Genomic DNA, 25,592 nt, shown 5'->3' on the forward strand with positions numbered 1-25,592 from the left:
CTCTTCATTGTGATGCGCAGTCTTCTCATTGCAGTGGCTTCTTTTGTTGCGGAGCACGGGCTCTAGGCGCATGGGCTTCAGTAGTTGTGGCTGGCATGCTCTAGAGTGCAGGCTCAGTAGTTGTGGTGCACAGGTTTAGTTGCTCCACTGCATGGGGGATCTTCCCGGACCAGGAGTCAAACCCGTGTCCCCTGCATTGGCAGGCAGATTCTTAGCCACTGCACCACCAGAAAAGTCCCTATATTAATTTTAGACTTTAATGCAACCCTAGGCTACATTAACAAGAAAGAAAATTGCCTGACTATACTCAGCGCTTGTCATTCTCACACCTGGAGTATTTTGTGTAGACCTGGTCAGCAGACTTTGATAAAATATTTGTTCACTCATTAAGCAGTTATTTATTCAGCACTTACTAAATGTCTGGCAGTCTTCAAGGTGTTAAGAATATAGCAATTTAAATTTATTTTTTAAAAAGGCACAAAATCCTCCCCTACGGATCTTATATTCTAGTAGGAATACCAATGATAAATTAGATAAATAAGTAACTATGTAGTGTTAGATGGTAATAATGGCAATGGGAAAAAAATGAAGCAAGGAAGAAGAGAGGATAGAATGCTGTTTCATGTATGTTGGCAAAGGAAGTCTTTCTTTTTTAATTTTTTTTATTTTTATAAGTTTTTTTTATTTTTTTGCTTTTGACTTAGAGTTCTTTTTTTTTAATCTTTATTGGAGTATAATTGCTTTACAGTGGTGTGTTAGTTTCTGCTTTATAACAAAGTGAATCAGTTATACATATACATATGTCCCCATATCTCTTCCTTCTTGCGTCTCCCTCCCTCCCACCCTCCCTATCCCACCCCTCTAGGTGGTCAATGGGTTTATCTCTGGGCTTTCTGTCCTTTTCCATTGATCTGTTTTTTGTGTGTGTGTGCCAGTACCATACTGTCGTGATGACTGTAGCTTTGTGGTATAGTTTGAAGTCAGGGAGCCTGATTCCTCCAGCTCCGTTTTTCTTTCTCAAGATTGCTTTGGCTATTTGGGGTCTTTTGTGTTTCCATACAAACTGTGAAATTTTTTGTTCTAGTTCTGTGAAAAATGCCAGTGGTAGTTTGATAGGGATTGCATTGAATCTGTAGATTGCTTTTGGTAATATAGTCATTTTCACAATGTTGATTCTTCCAGTCCAAGAACATGGTATATCTCTCCATCTATTTGTGTCATCTTTAATCTCTTTCATCAGTGTCTTATAATTTTCTGCATACAGGCCTTTTGTCTCCTCAGGTAGGTTTATTCCTAGATATTTTATTCTTTTTGTTGCAATGGTAAGTGGGAGGTTTTAATTTTTTTTAACTTTTTTGTTGTTGTTTTTGCTGCATTGGGTCTTCGTTGCTGTGTGTCAGCTTTCTCCAGTTGCGGCGAGCGGGGGACTACTCTTCGTTGTGGTGCGTGGGCTTCTCATTGCATTGGCTTCTGTTGTTTCAGAGCACAGGCTCTAGGTGCACAGGCTTCAGTAGTTGTGGCACATGGGCTCAGTAGTTATGCCTCACGGGATCTAGAGCACAGGCTCAGTAGTTGTAGCGCACGGGCTTAGTTGCCCCGCGGTATATGGGATCTTCGCAGACCAGGGCTCGATCCTGTGTCCCCTGCATTGGCAGGCAGATTCTTAACCACTGTGTCACCAGGGAAGTCCTAAAGGAAGTCTTCTTTAAGAAGTTAATATTAAAGATCTATAGAAGATGAGTTCCTTCTAAGGAGAGTACCTAGACTGGGGAAGGGACCACCAAGAGATATTTAGCCTCAAGAAAACAGCTACCATTTACTTACCGTTCATTATGTGCTACCTACTATGCCAAGTGCCTTATATACAAAAACCAAGTGAGGTTGGGATTGTTATCCCCATTTTAAAATGAAGACACAGGCTCACAGTTAGGGAGCTTCTGCCCTATCAAACGGGACAGCGGCTTCTCAGCTCCAGTTCATCATTATCTTAAACTGTACAGCAAAGTTCTTTGCTTCTTCCTACTGTAGGTTCCTTGTTTACCTAGGCCTGCTTTTTTTAAAAATCAAGACTATGCTGGCCAACTGTTCAAGCCAAATAAAATATGCCAGGTGCAACCCATGGGCTGCCAATGTGCAAATTTCTTCCATAAGATGTACTAGGATCATTGGGTTTTAAGATAAAACAAGACAGATTGTGACTCAGTCTGGGTTAATAGTTCTTCCTTGCAAAAGTGGGAAGGGATAGCTTCAAGAGATAGTGAATTCTGTATCACTGGGAATCATCGAGTGTGGGCTGGATAACCTTGTCATGGGACTCTTACAGATGGGATTAAATCATCAAGTAGACAGATATGATCTTTAAAGATCCCTTCCAACCACAAGACCGTGGAGCACTAAGATTAAGTGGGTCATTTTAGTAAGTAGGTCTAAAGCTAGTCATGGAGGTTTATAACAAATACATAAACCTAATTATCTTCCTGGTCTTTGTTATACTGACATCATACCAGTAAGGGGGGGACAGAGCTGAATTAGTCATCGAGCTAGAATTTATGAAACACTGACTACACATCCTGCTTATAAGAGTTGGTGGTTTTCTTGTTTTTTTTTTTTAACTTTTTATTTTATATTAGAGTATAGCCGATTAACAATGTTGTGATAGTTCCGGGTGCACAGCAAAGGAACTTAGCCATACATATACATGTATCCATTCTCCCCCAAACTCCCCTCCCATCCAGGCTGCCACATAACATTGAGCAGAGTTCCCTGTGCTATACAGTAGGTCCTTGTTGGTTATCCATTTTAAATATAGCAGTGTGTACATTTCAATCCCAAACTCCCTAACTCTTCCTTCTCCCTATCCTTCCCCCACTGATAACCATAAGTTTGTTAAGAGTTGGGGTTTAGAATAGATAACAAGGAGTAGGAACAAAAACCAAAAGCTGTGTACTTCCCTGTTTAGCGGGGGCTGTGCCCATGGCATGTAGGAAATAAACAAGGGAAACATTTGTCATGAACTCAGCTAAGTGCCCTTCCCTTGTGTTAAAAAAATAATTATTGGGCTTCCCTGGTGGCGCAGTGGTTGAGAGTCCGCCTGCCGGTGCAGGGGACACGGGTTCGTGCCCCGGTCCGGGAGGATCCCACATGCCACGGAGCGGCTGGGCCCGTGAGCCATGGCCGCTGAGCCTGAGCGTCCGGAGCCTGTGCTGCACAACGGGAGAAGCCACAACAGTGAGAGGCCCACGTACTGCAAAAAAAAATTAAAAAAAAATAATTATTGAGCTGAGGTGCAGGAAGATGCCATGACAGCTCTTTTAGTGTGGAACCAGCTTCCTCTTAAGAAGGGGAGTTAAGGTGGTGTTGTTGCCATGCCTTAGACTTTAGAGAAACTATTCTAAGAATGGCTGTTTCAAGGAAGAAACCACTTGGAGGCCAATGAATAGACCACCCTTGCTCAGATTTGTCCTACTTGTTGTCTGCAATGTTTATTTCTTTTTTAAAACCTGCTATTGTAAAGTATCTTAAGTACCTATTCCTATTCAAATGACTAATTAAGTCACTCTTAAAATATTACTATTCCCAGGGAAATTTTATTTAGCAGGGATGAAAACTTTAAGCTCAGTTCAATTCAGCAGATATCTTTTGAGTGCCTATTTTGTGTCAGCCATTGTTTTGAGTATTGGGGTTACAGTGATAAATAAGTTAGTCCCAGACTTAATGAATGCATTGTAGTAAAGGAAACAGACTCTAAATCAGATACAGTACAATTTTGTATCATATATGCAACAGTGGAAGTATTTATTGAAACATTTAATCAAATTCCTGATATATACTAGGTACTGAGCATACAAAGACCAACAAAAGCCAATCTCTTGTCTCAAAGTTGTTTGGGTGAGATAGACAATTTTAATACTGCATGGTAATTCTTTGATGGAATCAGATACGCAGAACTTTGAGAACACAAAGGAAGCATTGTGTTTAAGGAATTAAATATAGTTGTGTATGGTTAGATTATAAAGTATCAAGTACCAAGTATCTCTAGGGACATTTTGGGTATCAGTAGAAAAACTATTTTTCTACATGGCCCTGAAATCAAATGAAATTTATTATTGACACTGCTTGTCATTACCTACTTTATTCATAAAGCATTTATTGAGTGTGCCCACTTCATTAAAGAACTTTAAACCATATCAAATTAAGCCAGGTATTAACTAGAAACTAAAAGGAGGAGGGCTTCCTGTCACATAGCAAGCTTCCTTAACCAAATTTTCAATGCTAGCAGACCATGTTTTTCTCACCCTTTCTCACTGAATAAACAAGACAGCCATTGTCTGACTGAATCCCAAAGAGGTTTTTTTTACTAAGTAAAAACAAAAATACATACTTATATAGCCATTATTTACATAGAAAAAGTTAATGCATATTATTAAGTGAAAAAGCAGTTATAAAACAGTATACATAATTGGGTCATTTGTAGAGATGTGGATGGACCTAGAGACTGTCATACAGAGTGAGGTAAGTCAGAAAGAGAAAAACAAATATTGTATATTAATGCATATACGTGGAATCTAGAAAAATGGTACAGATGAACTGGTTTGCAAGGCAGAAGTAGAGACACAGATGTGCAGAACAAGCATATGGACACCAGGGGGGGAAAGTGGGGGTGGTGGTGTGATGAATTGGGCGATTGGAATTGACATGTATACACTAATATGTATAAAATAGATAACTAATAAAGAACCTGCTGTATAAAAAAAAATAAAAATCAAAAAAAACTGTATACATAATATACCACTTTTGCAAAAGAAAAAATTTATATATATATACACACACACATACATATATAGATGTATGTATGCATAGATTAAAAACTATCCGGGGGACTTCCCTGGTGGCGCAGTGGTTAAGAATCTGCCTGCCAATGCAGGGGACACAGGTCCGAGCCCTGGTCCGGGAAGATCCCACATGCCGCGGAGCAGTTAAGCCTGTTCGCCACAACCACTGAGCCTGTGCTCTAGAGCCTGCGAGCCACAGCTACTGAAGCCCGCACACCTAGAGCCTGTGTTCCACACAGAGAAGCCACCACAATTAGAAGCCCGTGCACCACAACGAAGAGTAGCCCCCGCTCGCTGCAACTAGAGAAAGCCCGTGCACAGCAACGAAGACCCAACGTAGCCACACACACACAAAAAAAAACTATCCAGAATATATCAAAATGTTAATCAGTATTTGTGGGTAGTGGCATTAATGGGAATATTAGTTTTCTATTGCTGCATAACAAGTAACCACAAACTTAATGGCTTAAAAGAATACCCATTTATTAGTCACAGTTCTGTGGATCTGAAGTCCAGCAAGGTATGGTTGGGTTTTCTGCTTAGGATATCATAGGCTACAATCAAGGTGTCAGCCAAGCTAAATTCTCATCTGGAAGCTCTGAGGGAAAATTCACTTCCAAGTTCATTCTTGTTGACAGAATCCAGTTCCTTGCAGTAGTAGGACTGCGGTCCCATTTCCTTGCTGGTGGTCCGCCAGGGTCCACTCTCAGCTCCTAAAGGCCGTAAGGCCACATGCATTCCTTGCCACATGGTCCTCTCCATCTTCAAGACAGCAATGAAACATTACATCCTTCTCATGCTTTAAATCTCTGAGTTCATATCCTGCAAACAGCCAGAAAAAACTCTGCTTTATAAAGGTTTGGGACCACCAAGGTAATCTCCCAGTCTTGAAGTAGACTGATTTGGAACCATGATTACATCTGTAAAATCCCTTTATGGCAATACCTAGATGACTGAATCACTGGGAGAAGGTATTTGTATACCAGTGACTGGAAATTTGGGGGGAACTATCTTAGAATTCTGCCTACATCACTTTTTGGCCTTTTGGCTAAGATCAAGTATAGAATTCTACCTACCACAGATGGTGATCTTTATTTTTCTTTTACTTATGCTTTCACATAACACATTGAACATACAATATTTCAGGGTTTTTCAGGTTTGGGGTTTTGAGTTTTTAAGCTATGTTTTGAACTCTTTATGCTAACAAATGTTGAATGTTTATGGATCTGTTTGGCTTATTATTTTCTTGGCCTGACTGCCATGTCTTCTTTATTTTTAGAAGCTATAAAACTCTAGACCAATATGGACAGGCATTTGGTATCTAGTCTTACCTACATCCTAAGCAACTGTGGAACCTCAAGAAAATAATAATTCTTCCCAGTGTTCCTTGAAATAATACCACTGGTCCTAAGCTTTTAAAAAGAAGTCTAAGAAAAAGTGGGGTCATATATGTATAGTGGTTAAATCATAGGATGTAGAGTCATCCTGGTTATACTGCATGCATAACTTGGGCAAGTTACATATCCTCTGTGCCTCAGCTTTGTCATCTGGAAAATGAAGGAAATTATAGTACCTATTTCAGAGGATTGTTGGGAGGATTAAATGAGTTCCTATACATAACATACTTAGAGTAGTGCCCAGGAAGTGGTAAGGGTTCAATAAATGTTATCCTCATTAATTGTTGTTGTTGCTTAGGGATGGGAGAAATTTTACCTATCAGAAAGTTTAAAGACTTTATCCTGACTTTTCTGTTAACCTGATGTATGATCTTAGACAAGTCATAGAAATGTTTTGGTATTCTTTTCTTCATCCATAAAAGTATACATTTGGACTAGATTATCACTATGACTCCTAACAGTTTAGCTGATATAGTTGTTAGTGTTCCTTAAATAATAATGACATTAAAACTGTTACAAATAAGAGAATTCAGTAAGATAGCTAGATACAAAAATAATATATTATGTAGCTATTACTAAATTTATTATGTGCAAACACCAGTTGGAAGAGTCAATGCATGTATATAATGACTCCAGTAAAGGCTGTCAGTCTCTACATAATGGAGACTTCATTCACTGCTGTAATGCCAACATCTAAAACGGTCCACATGATAGAAGCTCAGTAAACATTTGTTGTAAGGTGAATGTCCACAAGGGATTCTCAAGCTAGTGGGGAAGGCAGACAAGTAAGCAATTATAGTACACTATGGTAAGTCCTGTGAGAGAAGGAAAGGTGCTAAATGTTTCAAGTGTTTCTGTTGGATTTTAGATTTTCTGTGTTCTGTTTTGCCCTCTTCAGCTCTGTTAGAACAAGGCAATAAACTGCGTAATGCCATGGTGATTTCTACAATGAAATCAAGCCCAGATACTAGCATGTTGTTGGAAGAAGTTCATCCTTCTATGAAGGAAGATTTTCTTAGAGCATCTGCACAGTAAGTTACTGGATAAACGTGAACCCCAATAGTTAATTTCTTGGTAGTTGTTAACATGTGTTTTTTGTCAAGATATGGACTGAATAATCTTGGAAATGTTCAGCAAGTAATAATGTGGTAGAAAAGAAGCCTAAACTAGGAGCTAAGATACCCAAAATCTAGACCTAGCACTGACACTTGCTAAATATGTAAATGACTAAACTCTTAACTCCTTCTGAACCAGCATGCTCATATAAAAAATGGGTATATTCTCTTCTCCCTCTCTTCCATAAATGAAAAGAGATTCTAATATAGGAAAGGGCTTTGTAAATTGTGAAGTTTTATGTATATTTAAGGTGAAGGCTGAAGTATGTTAAATATTCCATGTTCAATTAATTCTGATTTAGATTTTTCCCATATGTTAGCCACTGAAAAAGTATTTTTTTTCATCCCTTAGAATCAAAGCCTTGTCTAGGAATCAATTTAAAGACCACATTGAAGATCACCTCCTCCCTCCAACTGAGAATACATTTTGGAAACATGACACAAAAGCTGATACCAGAGCCATACAGCTGCTATTGGGCAGGTAAGAGCTCTTAACTAGCTTTCTTTCCTTTTAAATTATTCCTCCAATTCATTGTGTACATTGTTAACAGATTTATCTTCTTAAAGCAACACTTCCTTAGAATAACCAAGTCATTCCCTTGGTTATTCACTACCTACTAAATAAAAATCCAATCTTTAGCCTTTTATTCTTAGCTTCACTTACAGAATGGTCTCCAATCTACCTTTCCATTCTTATTTTTCATCTCTCTCCCCAACACCAAGGTTAGCTAGCAGGTTATAATGAAAAGAACATGGATTTTAAACAGACACAAGTTGAAATTTGAGGTCTGTCTCTTACTACCTATGTGGCCTGAACAATTAGGCAGGAAAAAAATATATAAGGGTTCCAAATTGGAAAGGAAGAAGTAAAACTCTTTATTCACAGATGACATGATCTAGTATGTAAAAAAATCCTAGGGCTTCCCTGGTGGTGCAGTGGTTGAGGGTCCGCCTGCCAATGCAGGGGACGTGGGTTCGTGCCCCGGTCTGGGAGGATCCCACATGTTGCGGAGCGGCTAGGCCCGTGAGCCATGGACGCTGGGCCTGCGCGTCCGAAGCCTGTGCTCCACAACGGGAGGGGCCACAACAGTGAGAGGCCTGTGTACCGCAAAAAAAAAAAAATCCTAAAGAATCCTCTAAGAAACTATTAGAAATAATAAATAAATTCAGACAGATTGCAGGATACACGATCATTATATAGAAGTCAATTGTACTTTTATATACTTGCAATGAACAATTGAAAAGTAAAATTAAGGGAATTCCCTGGTGGTCCGGTGGTTAGGACTCTGTGCTTTCACTGCTGGGGCCCGGGTTCGATCCCTGGTCAAGGAACTAAGATCCCGCAAGCCACACAGTGTGGCCAGAAAACCAATAAGAAAGAAAGAAAGAAAGAAAAAATTCCATTTATAATAGCATTGATAAGAATAAAATACTTAGGGATAAATTTAACTAAAGGAGTGTAAAACAACTCTGGAAACTACAAAACATTGTTGGAAGAAGCTAAAGAAGATCTAAATAAATGGAAAAACCCCCATGTTCATGATTCAATGCAATCCCTGTCAGAATCATGGCTGGCTTCTTTGTAGAAATTGAAAAGCTGATTATAAAATTACTGTGAAATTACAAGGGACCCAGAATAACCAAAAGAATCTTGAAAAATGAAAAAATAGGATTCACACTTTGCTATTTTAAAACTTACTATAAAGCAAGAGTGATCAAGTCAGTTTAGTACTGGCATAAGGATAGACATACAAATAAATGGAATAGAATTGATAGTCTAGAAATAAACCCATGTGTTTATGGTCAGCTGATTTTCAACAAGAGTGTCAAGACCATTAAATGGGGAAAGAATTGTCTTTTCAACAAATGGTACTGGGACAGCTGGCTAGCCACATGGAAAAAATGAAATTGGACCCTTACCTCAAACCATATAAAAAAATTAACTCATTATGGATCAGATAGCTAAATGGAAGAACTAAAACTATAAAATTCTTAGAAAACACAGAGGTAAATCTTTGTAACCTTGGATTTGGGAAAGGATTCTTAGATATGCATCAAAAACACAACCAACAACAATAAAAAATAGATAAGTAGATAAATTAGATTCTGTCAAAATTTAAAATGTGCTTCAAAGGATACTATTAAGAAAGTGAAAAGATCACAGGAAGGAAGAAAATATTTACAAATTATATATCTGATAGAAGATTTATATCTGGACTATATAAGGAACTCAACAACTTAATAATTATGGTACAAATAGCCCAATTTAAAAGATGGGCAAAGTATCTACATAGAGATTTCTCCGAAGAAGATAGTCAAATGGCTAATATGCACATAAGAGATGTCAACACCAGGGGCTTCCCTGGTGGCTCAGTGGTTGGGGGTCCGCCTGCCGATGCAGGGGACGCGGGTTCGTGCCCCGGTTCGGGAGGATCCCACATGCCACGGAGCGGCTGGGCCCGTGGGCCATGGCCGCTGAGCCTGCGCGTCCGGAGCCTGTTGCTCCGCAGCGGGAGAGGCCACAACAGTGAGAGGCCCGCGTTACCGCAAAAAAAAAAGATGTCAACACCATTAGTTATCAGGAAAAAGCAAATCAAAACTATAAAAAACTTCATACCCACTAGGATGGTTAGAATCAAAAAGTCAGATTAAGTGTTGGTGAGGATGTGGAAAATTTGGCACCCTCATACACTGTTAATAGCAGTGTACAATGATGCAGCCGCTTTGGAAGATAGTCTGTCAGTTCCTTAAATTGCTACACATCAAGTTACCATATGACCCAGCAATTCAACTCCCTAAGTATATACCCAAGGAAAATGAACATATAAGTCCACAAAAAAACATGTACATGAACTTACATAGTCATAATAGTCAAAAATGTCCATCAGCTGATTAGTTGATTGTTTTAAAGTGGAATATCCACACAATGGAGTATTATTTGGCCATAAAAAGGAGTAAAGTACAGGTAACATGCTGCAGCATGAATGAACCTTGAAAACATCATGCTAAATGAAAGAGGCCAGTCACAAAAGAGTACATATTTTATGATTACATTTATATGAAAATTACAAAATAGGCAAATCTCTAGAGACATAAAGATTAGTGGTTCTTTAGGGCTGCGTGTGATGGATGGGGCATAAGTGATGATAGGTCTTGAATACAGAGTTTCTTTTTGAGGTGGCATAAGTGTTCTGAAGTTGAGTGTGGTGATGATTGTTCATATTTGTAAACATACTAAGAACTATTGAATTGCTCACCTTAAATGGGTGAATTGTATGTTATGTGAATTATGTCTAAATAAAGCTGTTTAAAAAAAAATAGGAATCAAGAATCCAGCACAGTGAATGAAAAAAAACTACACCAAGATATACAATCATGCATTTTCAGGATAGTATAAATAGACAATCTTAAAAATGTCCAAAAAGAAAAAAAAAAACTTAAGTATACAATATCAGGTATTGGAATAACATCACTTATTCCATAGAGTTGACCAAAATGGAGACATAGGAGGCTTCTGAGCTCGCCTCCTCCCACAGATGCACCAAATGTACAGCTGCACACAGAGCAATTCCCTCTGAAAGAGATCGAGAAAGTAACTGACCAACTCCTACACGTCAGAGGAATGGGAAAATATCATCAAATGAGTAGGAAAGTCTGAGAAACACTCTCACCATAAACCCCACCCCCAACACAGCACCATACAATCAGAAGGGAATCCCCAACTCCTAGCTTCTCCTTGAGGAGCAAAGGACTTGAACCCCACATCTAGCATTCCCAACTTTTAAGATTCTTACCAGAGAGATGAGCCCCCAAAACGTAATGGGTGCAGGAGCACCCTCACCCTGACGGCTGTACACCTAGACCCAGCACAGAGGAAGCAGGCAAAAACACCCATCTCCCAGTTTCTCCCTGGAAGGTGCTTCTAGTGAGGGTCCAGCTTCTAATCAGCGTACATCTAGATGTTGGCTGTGATCCTCCCCTTTGGGACACTAATGGGTCTTAACACACCCTCCACTACTGGGAGCCACTAAGAACAAAGAAGAAGGCTTAGAAAGTCACAAAAGCTTATGAGGCAACTAAGATCTTGGGCTGGGCTGATCAATGAGGTTCATCCCTTACACAAGACCATTCTATCAAGACTGAGACGGGTGACGGTTTTATCTAATAAGCAGAAACCAACACAGAAAGGCAAGGAAAATAAAGAAACAGAGGAATATGTTCCAAAGAAAAGGACAGGATAAACATCCAAAAACTGATCTTAATGAAGCAAAGATAAGTAATTAACCTGATAGAGGGTTAAAAATATGGTCATAAAGGTGTGCTTACTGAGGTCAGGAGAACAATGCATGAACCAAGTGAGAATTTCAACAAAGAGATAGAAAAACTTTTTAAGTACCAAACAAATCACAGAGCTGAAGAATACAATAACTGAAATGAAATATTCAGGAGGGGTTCAACAGCAGACTAGATCAATGGGAAGAAAGGATCAGCAGACTCAAAGACAGGGCAGTGGAATGCAATCAAAGGAGCAAAAAGGAAAAATTTTTAAATGAAGCAGTTAGATAGCTTAAGGGATGTTGGGGAACCAACAAACAGACCAATATACACATTATAGAGGTGCCAGAAGAAGAAGAGATAGAGAAAGGGGCAAAAAGCTTATTCATAGAAATAATGGGGACTTCCCTGGTGGTTCAGTGGCTAAGATTCCATGCTCCCAATGCAGGATGCCCAGGTTCAATCCCTGGTCAGGAAACTGGATCCCACATGCCGCAACTAAGAGTTGACATTCCACAACTAAGAGTTCACATGCTGCAACTAAAGATCCCACATGCTGCAATGAAGGTTCCACATGCCACAACAAAGAAGATACCACGTGCCACAGCTAAGACCCAGTGCAGCCAAAAAAATAAATATTTTTTTTAAAAAAAGAAATATTCAAAGAAATAGTGGCTGAAAACTTCCCTAACCTGGGAAACAGTCATTCAGATCCAGGAAGCCCAGAGAGTTTCAAGTAAGATAACTCAAAGGAGACCCGCACCAAGACATGTTATAATTAAATTGTCAAGTTACAAGGAAAGCTTCTTAAAAACAGCAAGAGAAAAACAACTTGTTATGGACAAGGGAACCTCCATAAGATTTTCAGCAGATTTTTCAGCACAAATCTTGCATGCTAAAGGGAAGTGCGATGTTATATTCAAAGTGCTGAAAAAAAAGAACAGCCAAACAAGAATACTGTACCTGCCAAAGTTGTCCTTCAGAATTGAAGGAGAGAAAGTATTTTCCAAGCAAAAACTGAAGGACTTCATCACCATTAGACCAACCTTCCATGAAATATTAAAGGGAGTTCTTCAAACTGAAACCAGAGGACACTAATTAGTAGCAAGAAAACATGAAAGTATAAAACTCATTGATAAAGTTAAGTATACAGTTAAATTCAGAATACTCTATTACTCTAATGATGGTAGAGAAATCACTTACAAATCTAGTATGAAGGTTAAAAGACAAAAGTTATAAAAATAAATATGACTACAATAAGTTGTTAATGGACATACAGTGTAAAACGATGCAAATTGTGACATCAAAAACTTAAAATATGGGGGGGAGGAGCTTTGGTATGTGTTCAATGTTAAGTTATCACCTTAAAATAGACTATTATAAATGTAAGTTGTTTTATGTAAGCCTCATGGTAACCACAGGGCAAAAGCCTATAGTGGATACACAAAGGAGAAAGAGAAAGGAAGCAAAACATACCACTACAGAAAGTCATCAAATCCTAAAGGAAGAGAGCAAGAAAGGAACAAAAAAATTACAAATCAACCAGGAAGCAATGACCAAAATGGTAGTAATAAGTTCACTCCTATCATTAATTACTTTAAATGTAGATGGACTCAATTCTCCAATCATAAGATAGAGAGTAGCTGAATGGATAAAAAAACAAGACCCAACTATCTGCTGCCTACAGGAGACTCACTTCAGCTTTAAGGACACACACATGGGATATGAAAGATGTTTCATGCAAGTGGAAACCAAAAGAGAGTGGGGGGGTTACCTATTCTTATATCAGAAAAAAATAGACTTTAAGCCAAAGACTATAACAAGATAAAGAAAGTCATTATATAATTATAGTTGGTCAATTCATCACAAGGATACAACAACTGTAAATATTTAGGTACCCACCCTAGGAGTACTTAAATATATAAAACAAATGTTAGTAGATCTGTAAGGTGAAATAAACAGCAATACAGAGGACTTCACTTTTAGCAATGAATAGATCATCAAAACAAAATCAGTAAGGAAACGTCGGGACTCAAATGGCACATTAAGTCAGATGTCCGTAACAGACATATACAGAACATTCCCTCTAACAGCAACAGGATACATACACTTCTCAAGCACACATGGAACATTCTCCAGGAGAGATTATATGTTAGGCCACAAAAGAAGTCAATATATTTAAGAAGATTGAAATATGAAGCATCCTTTCCGATTACAATGGTATAAAATTAAAAGTCAATATCCAAAACTAGAAAATTGAAAAATATGTACAGATTAAACAACAGGCTCCTTAGCAACCAGTGTGTCAAAGAAGAAATCAAATAAGAAATGTAAAAATATCACTTAAGACAAGGGGAAAAAAAACACAACATACCAAAACCTATGGAATGCAGCAAAAGCATATCTAAGAGGGAATTTTATAGCAGTAAACATGTACATTTAAGTGTATAACTGAATCACTTTGCTGAACACCCAAAAGTAACAACCTTGTTAATCAACTATGGTCCAATATAAAATAAAAATTAAAAAAAAGAAACATGTAAGGTTTTGTAAGACATAACATGTAAGATTAAAAAATACATGCATTAAGAAACAAAGAGCTCAACTAAAATAAATTTACACCTCAAGGGACTAGAAAAAAACAACAAACTAAGCCTAAAGTTAGCAGAAGGGAGGAAATAACAAAAATCAGAGCAGAAATAACAAAGATCAGAGCAGAAATAAATGAAATAGAGACTAACAAGACAACAGAAAAGATCGATGAAACTAATAGCTGGTATTTTGAAAAGATAAAGTAGACAAACCATTAGCTGGACTTACTAAGATGAAAAGAGAGAGGACTTCAATGGAATTATAAATGAAATAGGAGATATTATAACTGACATCACAGAAATACAAGGAATTGTAAGAGACTACTATGAAAAATTATACACCAACAAATTGCAAAACCTAAAAAAAATGGATAACTTTATATCCAATCTACCAAAACTGAATCATAAAGAAACAGAAAAATCTGAACAGACTGATTACTAGCAAGGAGACTGAATCATAATTAAAAACCTCCCAACAAAATAATTTCAGGGCTTCCCTAGTGGTGCAGTGGTCAAGAATCTGCCTGCCAATGCAGGGGACATGGGTTCGAGCCCTGGTCCGGGAAGATCCCACATGCCACAGAGCAACAAAGCCCGTGCACCACAACTACTGAGCCTGTGCTCTGGAGGCCGCGAACCACAAATACTTAGCCCTTGAGCCACAACTACTGAAGCCTGCACACCTAGAGCCTGTGCTCCACAACAAGAGAAGCCCGCGCACTGCAATGAAGAGTAGCCCCTGCTCACCGCAACTAGAGAAAGCCCGTGCACAGCAACGAAGATCCAACACAGCCAAAAAGATAAATTAAATAAAATAAATTTAAAAAAAAATTTAAGGTCCCGAAAACTCCAGTAGTGAATTCTACCAAACATTTAAAGAACTAATACAATCTTTCTCAAACTCTCCCAAAACACATAAGAGGAGGGAATGTTTCCAGATTCACTTTATGAGGCCAGCATTACTCTGACACTAAAGCCATACAAAGACACTGTAAGGAAAAGAAAATCATAGGCCAATATCTCTTATGAACATAAATGGCAAAAATCCTCAACAAGATATTACCAAATCAGATTCAACAATACATTAGAACGATCATATGCCTTCATCAAGTGAAATTTGTTCCAGGGATGCAAGGATGGTTTGACATTTGCAAATCAATAAATATCATACACCGTATTAACAAAAAGAAGGATAAAAATCATGTGATCATCTCAATAGATACGGAAAAACATTTGACACAATTCAACACCATTCATGATAAAATCTCTCAACAAACTGGGTGTAGAGGAAATGTACCTCAACATTACAAAGGCCATATGTGACAAGCCCACAACTAACATCATACTCAATGATGAAACACTGAAAGCTTTTCCTTTAAGATCAGGAATAAAAGAAAGATGCTCACTGTCACCACTTTTAATCAACACAGTACTGGAAGTCCCAGCTAGAGCAGTTAGGCAAGAAAAAGAAATAAAAAGCATTCAGATTGGAAAAGAAGTGGTGAAACTGCCACTGTTTGTAGATGACATTAAACACTAAAGTCTCTATCAAAAAACTAGTTAGAATAAATGAATTCAGTAAAGTTGCAGGATACAAAATCAGTATATGAAAATCAGTTGAGTTTCTCTACATCAACAATGAACTATCAGAAAGAGAAAGTAAGAAGACATCATTTACAATAGCATCAAAAAGAATCAGATACCTAGGTATAAGTTAAATCAAGGACATGAAAGACCTGTTTACTGAAAACTATAAGACACTGATGAAAGAAAATTGAAGAGAACACAAATAAATGAAAAGATATTCCATGTTCATGGATTGAGTTAATATTGTTAAAATGTCCATACTGGGCGTCCTTGGTGGCACAGTGGTTGAGAGTCCGCCTGCCACTGCAGGGGACACACGTTCGTGCCCCGGTCCAGTAGGATCCCACATGCCGTGGAGCGGGTGGGCCCGTGAGCCATGGCCGCTGGGCCTGCACATCCGGAGCCTGTGCCGGATTCGCAGCGGGAGAGGCCACAACAGTGAGAGGCCCGCATACTGCAAAAAAAAAAAAAAAAAGTCCATACTACCCAAAGCAATCTTTAGATTCAGTGCAATGTCTATAAAATTCCAGTGGCATTTCTCACAGAAATAGAAAAAAATGATCCTAAAATTAGTATAGGACCACAAATAGCCAAAGCAATCTTAAAGAGCAAAGCTGGAGGAATCACACTTCCTGATTTCAAAGTATAATCCAAAGCTATAGTAATCAGAATAGTATAGCGTTGGCATAAAAACAGACACGTAGATCAATGGAACAGAATAGAGAGCCGAGAAATAAACCCATGCATATATGGTCAATTAGTTTTTAACAAAGAAGCCAAGAATACTTAATAGAGAAAGGATGTTCTCTTCAGTAAATATGGTTGGAAATGATGGACAACCACATGTAAAAGAATGAAACTGCATGGGGAGTAAGTCCGGAGGAACCAAGATGGCGGAGTAGAAAGACATGCTCTCACTCCCTCTTGTGAGAACACCAGAATCATAACTAGCTGATGGACAATCATTGACAGAAAGACACTGGAACTCACCAAAAAAGATACCCCACATCCAAAGACAAAGGAGAAGCCACAATGAGAAGGTAGGAGGGGCGAAATCATAGTAAAATCACATCCCATAACTGCTGAGTGGGTGACTCACAGACTGGAGAACACTTACAACACAGAAGTCCACCCACTGGAGTGAAGGTTCAGAGCCCCACCTCAGGCTTCCCAATCTGGGGGTCTGGCAATGGGAGGAGGAATTGCTAGAGAATCAGACTTTGAAGCCTAGTGGGATTTGATTGCAGGACTTCGAAAGGACTGGGGGAAACAGAGACTCCACTCTTGGAGGGCACACACAAAGAAGCGTGCACATCGGGACCCAGGGGAAGGAGCAGTAACTGCAGGGAAGACTGAACCAGACCTACCTGCCAGTGTTGGAGGGTCTCCTGCAGGGGTGGGGGGTGGCTGAGGCTCACCATGGGGACAAGGACACTGGCAGTAGAAGTTCTGGGAAGTACTCCTTGGCGTGAGCCCTCCCAGAGTCTGTCATTAGCCCCACCAAAGAGCCCAGGTAGGCTCCAGTGTTGGGTTGCCTCAGGCCAAACAACCAACAGGGAGGGAACCCAGCACCACCTATCAGCAGTCAAGTGGATCAAAGTTTTCCTGAGCTCTGCCCACCAGAGCAACAGTCAGTTCTACCCACCACCAGTCCCTCCCATCAGGAAACTTACACAAGCCTCTTAGATAGCCTCATCCACAAGAGGGCAGACAGCAGAAGCAAGAAGAACTACAATCCTGCAGCCTATGGAACAAAACCCACATTCACAGAAAGATAGACAATATGAAAACGCAGAGGGCTATGTACCAGATGAAGGAACAAGATAAAACCCCAGAAAAACAACTAAATGAAGTGGAGATAGGCAACCTTCCAAAAAAAGAATTCAGAATAATGATAGTGAAGATGATCCAGGACCTCGGAAAAAGAATGGAGGCAAAGATCAAGTAGCAATACTCATAACAGATAAAATAGACTTTAAAGAGTGTTACAAGAGACACAGGAGGACACTACATAATGATCAAGGGATCAATCCAAGAAGAAGATATAACAATTATAAATATAATTATAAATATAAATATAATTATAAATATATGTGCACCCAACATAGGAGCAGCTCAATACATAAGGCAACTGGTAACAGCTGTAAAAGAGGAAATCGACAGTAACACAACAATAGTGGGGGACTTTAACACCTCACTTACACCAATGGACAGGTCATCCAAACAGAAAATTAATAAGGAAACACAAGCTTTAAATGACACAATAGACCAGAGAGATTTAATTGATATTTGTAGGACATTCCATCCAACAGGGGCAGATTACACTTTCTTCTCAGGGGTGCACAGAACATTCTCCAGGATAGATCACATCTTGGGTCACAAATCAAGCCTCAGTAAATTTAAGAAAATTGAAATCATATCAGGCATCTTTTCTGACCACAACACTATGAGATTAGAAATCAATTACAGGGAACAAAACATAAAAAACACGAACACACGGAGGCTAAACAATACGTTACTAAATAACCAAGAAATCAAAGAGGAAATCAAAAAATACCTAGAGACAAATGACAAAGAAAACACAACAATCCCAAAACCTATGGGATGCAGCAAAAGCAGTTATAAGAGGGGAATTTATAGCTATACAAGCCTACCTCAAGAAACAAGAAAAATCTCAACTAAACAAACTAACCTTACACCTAAAGGAACTAGGGACAGAAGAACAAACAAAACCCAAAGTTAGCAGAAGGGAAGAAATCACAAAAATCAGAGCAGAAATAAATGAAATAGAAACAAAGAAAAAAATAGCAAAGATCAATAAAACTAAAAGCTGGTTCTTTGAGAAGATAAACAAAATTGATAAACCATTAGCCAGAATCAAGAAAAAGAGGGAGAGGACTCATCAATAAAATTAGAAATGAAAAAGAAGTTACAACAGACATCGCAGAAATACAAAGCATCCTAAGAGACTACTACAACCAACTCTATGCCAATAAAATGGACAACCTGGAAGAAATGGACAAATTCTTAGAAAGGTATAACCTTCTAAGACTGAACCAGGAGGAAACAGAAAATATGAACAGACCAATCACAAGTAATGAAATTGAAACTGTGATTAAAAATCTTCCAACAAACAAAAGTCCAGGACCAGATAGCTTCACAGGTGAATTCTATCAAACATTTAGAGAAGAGCTAACACCCAACCTTCTCAAACTCTTCCAAAAAATTGCAGAGGGAGGAACACTCCCAGACCCATTCTATGAGGCCACCATCACCCTGATACCAAAACCAGACACAGATACTAGAAAAAAAGAAAATTACAGACCAATATCACTGATGAATATAGATGCAAAAATCCTCAACAAAATACTAGCAAACAGAATCCAACAACACGTTAAAAGTATCATACACCATGATCAAGTGGGATTTATCCCAGGGATGCAAGGATTCTTCAGTATATGCAAATCAATCAATGTGATACACCATATTAATAAATTGAAGAATAAAAACCATATGATCAGGGCTTCCCTGGTGGTGCAGTGGTTGAGAGTCCACCTGCTGATGCAGGGGACACGGGTTCATGCCCCGGTCTGAGAAGATTCCGCATCGCACCGAGTGGCTGGGCCCATGAGCCATGGCCGCTGAGCCTGCGCGTCCGGAGCCTGTGCCGGATTCGCAACGGGAGAGGTCACAACAGTGAGAGGCCTGTGTACCGCAAAAAAAAAAAAAAAAATATGATCATCTCAAAGGATGCAGAAAAAACTTTTGACAAAATTCAACACCGATTTATGATAAAAAACTCTCCAGAAAGTGGGCATAGAGGGAACCTACCTCAACATAATAAAGGCCATATACGACAAACCATCAGCAAACATCCTTCTCAATGGTGAAAAACTTAAAGCATTTCCTCTAAGATCAGGAACAAGACAACGATGTCCACTCTCACCACTATTATTCAACATACTTTTGGAAGTCCTAGCCACAGCAATCAGAGAAGAAAAAAAAATAAAAGGAATACAAATTGGAAAAGAAGAAGTAAAACTGTCACTGTTTGCAGATGACATGGTACTATATAGGGAGAATCCTAAAAATGCCATCAGAAAACTACTAGAGCTAATCAATGAATTTGGTAAAGTTGCAGGATATGAAATTAATGCACAGAAATCTCTTGCATTCCTATACACTAATGATGAAAAATCTGAAATACAAATTAAGGAAACACTCCCATTTACCACTGCAACAAAAAGAATAAAATACCTAGGAATAAACCTACCTAGGGAGACAAAAGACCTGTATGCAGAAAACTATAAGACACTGATGAAAGAAATTAAAGATGATACCAACAGATGGAGAGATATACCATGTTCTTGGATTGGAAGAATCAATATTGTGAAAATGACTATACTACCCAAAGCAATCTACAGATTCAATGCAATCCTTATCAAATTACCAATGGCATTTTTTACAGAACTAGAACAAAAAATCTTAAAATTTGTATGGAGACACAAAAGACCCCAAATAGCCAAAGCAGTCTTGAGGGAAAAGAACGGAGCTGGAGGAATCAGACTCCCTGACTTCAGACTATACTACAAAGTCACAGTAATCAAGACAATATGGTACTGGCACAAAAACAGCAACATAGAACAATGGAACAAGATAGAAAGCCCAGAGATAAACCCACACACCTATGGTCAACTAATCTATGACAGAGGCAAGGATATACAATGGAGAAAAGACAGTCTCTTCAATAAGTGATGCTGGGGAAACTGGACAGCTACATGTAGAAGAATGAAATTAGGATAAACAAGATGAAAAGACAACCCTCAGAGTGGGAGAAAATATTTGCAAATGAATCAAGTTACAAAGGATTAATCTCCAAAATATATAAACAGCTCATGTAGCTCAATATTAAAGAAACAAACAACCCAATCCAAAAATGGGCAGAAGACCTAAATAGACATTTCTCCAAAGAAGACATACAGATGGCCAAGAAGCACATGATAAGCTGCTGAACATCACTAATTATTAGAGAAATGCAAATCAAAACTACAATGAGCTATCATCTCACACCAGTTAGAATGGCCATCATCAGAAAATCTACAAACAACAAATGCTGGATTGGGTATGGAGAAAAGGGAACCCTCTTGCACTGTTGGTGGGAATGTAAATTGATATAGCCTCTATGGAGAACAGTATGGAGGTTCCTTAGAAAACTAAAAATAGAATTACCATATGATCCAGCAATCCCACTACTGGGCATATACCCAGAGAAAACCATAATTCAAAAAGACACATGCACCCCAATGTTCACTGCAGCACTATTTACCATAGCCAGGTCATGGAAGCAACCTAAATGCCCATCGACAGACGAATGGATAAAGAAGATGTGGTACGTATATACAATGGAATATTATTCAGCCATAAAAAGGAACAATATTCTGTCATTTGTTGAGACATGGATGGATCTAGAGACTGTCATACAGAGTGAAGTAAGTCAGAAAGAGAAAAACAAATATCATATATTAACGCATGTGTATGGAACCAAAAAAAAAAATGGTACAGATGAACCGGTTTGCAGGCCAGTAATTGAGACACAGATGTAGAGAACAAACATATGGACACCAAGGGGAGAAAGCCGCGGGAGATGAGGATGCTGGTGTGATGAATTTGGCGATTGGGATTGACATGTATACACTGATGTATATAAAATGGATGACTAATAAGAATCTGCTGTTTAAAAAAATAAGTAAAATTAAATTAAAAAATTTAAAAAAACAACTAATACTAAACTTTCTTTGGGTTATTTGTATAGAAATATGTTAATATAAATGTTTCAGACATTACATGAAATTCCTAAAAATATTATGTGTTCTGGTATAATGTTATAAGTCATCATTCTAGTTATTATTTTTAAATGTATATCTCAGAAATAACTAAATTTCCTTGTCAATTGCATTATTATGAACTTTCGTGAAATCTTTAACTGTGGTCATTTTTAAGTCTTGTCATTTACAGACAGTTCTGGGTGTAGTCTCATGCTTTTGCAAAAATGTTCCTATAAAAGGGTTTCATCTTCAAGGAATTCATGGAAAAGACTGACAAGTACAGGTTTCTGGTAACCGACTATACTGCTGAACTGAATGAATAAGCATTTTCAGAACTCTTATGGAAAACTGATGAATTCATAAAAGTGCTAACAAAAGATCAAGATGAAACAAAAATTAATTACATGGGACTGAGTGAACTGATGAGGATGATTATAATTTTTGTGACTTTCTGTTTGAATAAAAAAATTTAAAAATCCCCAAAAAAATGAAACTGGACACTGTTTTACACTGTATACAGAAATCAACTCAAAATGGATTAAAGACTTGAGCATGGACCTGAAACCATAAAACTCCTGAAAGAAAACATAGTGGGGTAAGCTCCTTGACATTGGTCTTGTCAATAATTTTTTGGACTTGACACCAAAATCAAAGGGAACAAAAGCAAAAATAAGTAAGTGGGACCACATGAAACTAAAACACAGCAAAGAAAACCATCAACAAAATGCAAAGGCAGAAGATATTTGCAAACCACGTATCTGATATGGGGTTGATATCCAAAATATACAAGGAACTTATACAACTCTATAGTAAAAAAAACAACAAACAAATAGCCCAATTAAAAATTGGGCAAAAGACCTAAATAGACCTTTTTTCCAAAGAAGACATACAAATGGCCAAGAGGTACAAGAAAATGTACTCAACATCATTAATCATCAGGGAACTGCACATCAAAACCATAAGGAGATATCACTTCACACCTATTAAAATGTCTGTTACAAAAAGAAAGGAGATAAATGCTGGTGAGAATTTGGAGAAAAAGAAAACCCTGTACACTGTCGTTGGGAATGTAAACTGGTATAGTCACTATGGAAAACAGTATGGAGGTTCCTCCAGAAATTAAGAATAGAGCTTCCATATGACCCAGCAATCCCAATTCTGGTTGTATATACAAAGGAAATGAAATCATTGTCTGTTTTTTTTTGAAATTTAAAAAATTTATTTTATATTGGAGTATAGTTGATTTACAATGTTGTGTTTCAGGTGTACAGCAAAGTGGTTTTGTTATACATATACATATATCTATTCCTTTTTAGATTCTTTTCCCATATAGGTTATTGAGTATTGAGTAGAGTTCCCTGTGCTATACAGTAGGTCCTTGTTGTTTATCTTTTTTTTTTTTATTGGAGTATAGTTGCTTTACAATGTTGTGTTAGTTTCTGCTGTACAGCAAAGTGAATTAGTTATGTATATACATATATCCACTGTTGTATAGATTTCCTTCTCATTTAGGTCACCACAGAGCATTGAGTAGAGCTCCTTGTGCTATACAGTAGGTTATCATTAATTATCTATTTTATATATAGCAGTGTATGTATGTCAATCCAGTTTCCCAATTCATCCCACCCCCCCATCCCCCCTTGGTAACCATAAGTTTATTTTCTATTCTGTAACTCTCTTTCTGATTTGCCAATAAGTTCATCTGATCCGTTTTTCTAGATTCCACATACAAGCAATATTATATGATGTTTGGCTTTCTCTTTCTGACTTACTTCACTCTGTATGACAATCTCTAGGTCCATCCATGTCACTGCAGATGGCATTATTCATTCCTTTTTATGGCTGAGTAATAGTCCATTGTATATATATACCACATCTTTATCCATTCCTCTGTTGATGGACATTTAGTTTGCTTGAAATCATTATGTTGATGAGATATTTGTACTCTCATGTTCATTGCAGCATTATACATAATAGCCAAGGTATGGAAACAACCTAAGTGTCTATCAGTGGATTAATGGATCAAGAAAATATGGAATGAATATTATTCAGCCTTAACAAAGAAGGAAATCCTGTCATTTGTGACAACATGGATGAACCAGGAGAGCATTATGCTAAGCGAAATAAGCCAGACAGAGAAATACTACATGGTATCACTTATATGTGGAATCAAAAATAAAGTCAAATTTATTGAAAGATTATCAAAAAGTGGTTTCTGGGGGTTGGAGAAAATAGGGAGGGGTTGGTAAAATGGTACACATTTTCAGTTATAAGAATAATAAGGTCTGAGGATCTAGTTATAATGTGACTATAGTTGATAACACTATTGCATAACTGAAATTTACTGAGAGAGTAGAACTTAAATGTTCTCATAAGAAAATAAAAAGGGAAAGAAAGAAGGAAGAAAGAAGGGAAAAGGAAATATGTGAGGTGATAGATGCATTAATTAACTCAATGAGAGGAATTCTTTCACAATGTATATCAAGTCATCAATTGTACACTTTTAATATGTTACAATTTTATTTGTCAATTATACCTCAATAAAGCCAGAAATAAAAAAGAGTTTTCTTCCAGCTCCATGGAAGACAGTGGAGAATTGCTTTCAGGATTCTGAAAATTCTTTTTTTTTTTTTTAATATTTATTTATTTATTATTTTTGTTTGTTTGTTTAGGCTGCGCCAGGTCTTAGTGGGATCTTTGTTGTGGCGTGCGGGATCTTCATTGCAGAATGTTTAGTTGTAGCATGTGGACTTCTTAGTTGCGGCATGCGAACTCTTAGTTGCAGCATGCATGTGGGATCTAGTTCCCCAACTAGGGATTGAACCCGGGCCCCCTGTACTGGGAGCAGGGAGTCTTACCCACTGGACCACAAGGAAAGTCCCAGGATTCTGAAAATTCTTGATTGTTGACCTCAAATTCCGTTTCGAATCAATCATGTGTGAGGGTAGAGTAAAAATATCTTCATACATGCAGGGACTCGAAAGATTGCCTCTCTTGCACTAGTTCTCAGGGAACCATAGGGTATTCTCTACAACAAAGAGAATATAGGAATAAAGAGCAAGGCATGGAGTCCAAGAAGTAGGGGATGTAACAGAGAAGAAAGAGAAGAGGAGCTTTATGGCCTGTGTCATATTTAGAGAGCAAACACTTCTTATGGAAGCAGGACAGGGCTTCAGTAGAGATATTTCTAAGGAGGGGAAAGGGTAGGTGGAAGCACATTTCTCCTGTGTTTGAGCAGAATGAGAAGAAATCTGTCGGTTCTCTTGGAGAGTTCAATAATGAAATGGTAATAGGCACGTAGAAAACTAAGTAAATGAAAGTTAAGACAATTATTAAAACAAGGAAAACTAGAAGTTGTAAAGAAAGTATAGTAAATTATACTTGGCTCTGATATGATGTTAACCCTGAAGATTAACAACAAAAAATTGTAATATAAATTGAGAAGATGGGGGAAAGGGAAATCTGTTTCCAAGAATAATGGTATAAGAGAGTGGATCCTTCATTTTTCATGCTAGAAAGTCCATAAATCATTTAGAAAAGTGAAAAGTGAAAAATCAGAAAATAGCAGTACACATGTGTTACTTAGAAATATGAAGGTAAATACCAGAAGAAACATCTTAAGGAGTTGAAAGTGATTCTAAGGAGGCAGGCAGCTACTGATTTTCATTATGTCTTGGTAGTCCTATTTGACTTTTAAAATAGGTATGTGTAGGGACTTCCTGGTGGTCCAGTGGGTAAGACTTGGGGCTCCCAGTGCAGGGGGCCCAGGTTCAATCCCTGGTCGGGGAACTAGATCCCGTATGCATGTCACAACAAAGAAGTCCGCATGCTGCAGACTAAGACCCGGCGTAGCCAAAATAAATAAATTTATTTTTAAATAAAAATATAAAATAGGTACATGTGTTCTTTGATTAAAACATGATTAAAAAGAAAAAGAAGGAAGTTCTGAGAATGGACTTGTCTTGTAGCC

General features: G+C 38.0%; 1 protein-coding gene and 1 long non-coding RNA gene across 6 annotated transcripts in view; one reads left to right on the forward strand and one right to left on the reverse strand.

Annotated features, from left to right (window-relative positions):
• C2CD3 (C2 domain containing 3 centriole elongation regulator) overlaps positions 1 to 25,592 on the forward strand; it is a 124,951-nt gene that overhangs the window by 13,966 nt on the left and 85,393 nt on the right. For all 4 annotated transcript variants that reach the window (XM_024761948.1, XM_024761950.1, XM_024761949.1 and 1 more), the window contains exons 6-7: positions 7,128 to 7,260; positions 7,697 to 7,825. In XM_024761948.1, coding sequence (XP_024617716.1) covers positions 7,128 to 7,260; positions 7,697 to 7,825 — 262 coding nt within the window. The remainder of the gene's footprint in view (positions 1 to 7,127; positions 7,261 to 7,696; positions 7,826 to 25,592) is intronic.
• Positions 5,169 to 25,592, reverse strand: part of LOC112411077 (uncharacterized) — a 40,276-nt gene continuing 19,852 nt past the window's right edge. The window contains exons 3-4 of one of the 2 annotated variants that reach the window (XR_003005560.1): positions 12,583 to 12,697; positions 5,169 to 5,654 (exon numbers count right to left, since the gene is read on the reverse strand). This is a non-coding gene — a long non-coding RNA (uncharacterized LOC112411077). The remainder of the gene's footprint in view (positions 5,655 to 12,582; positions 12,698 to 25,592) is intronic. The other variant, XR_003005561.1, reaches the window with a different exon arrangement.

This window comes from Neophocaena asiaeorientalis, unplaced genomic scaffold (genome assembly GCF_003031525.2).
Source record: "Neophocaena asiaeorientalis asiaeorientalis breed wild unplaced genomic scaffold, Neophocaena_asiaeorientalis_V1.1 scaffold263, whole genome shotgun sequence".
Taxonomy (NCBI): domain Eukaryota; kingdom Metazoa; phylum Chordata; class Mammalia; order Artiodactyla; family Phocoenidae; genus Neophocaena; species Neophocaena asiaeorientalis.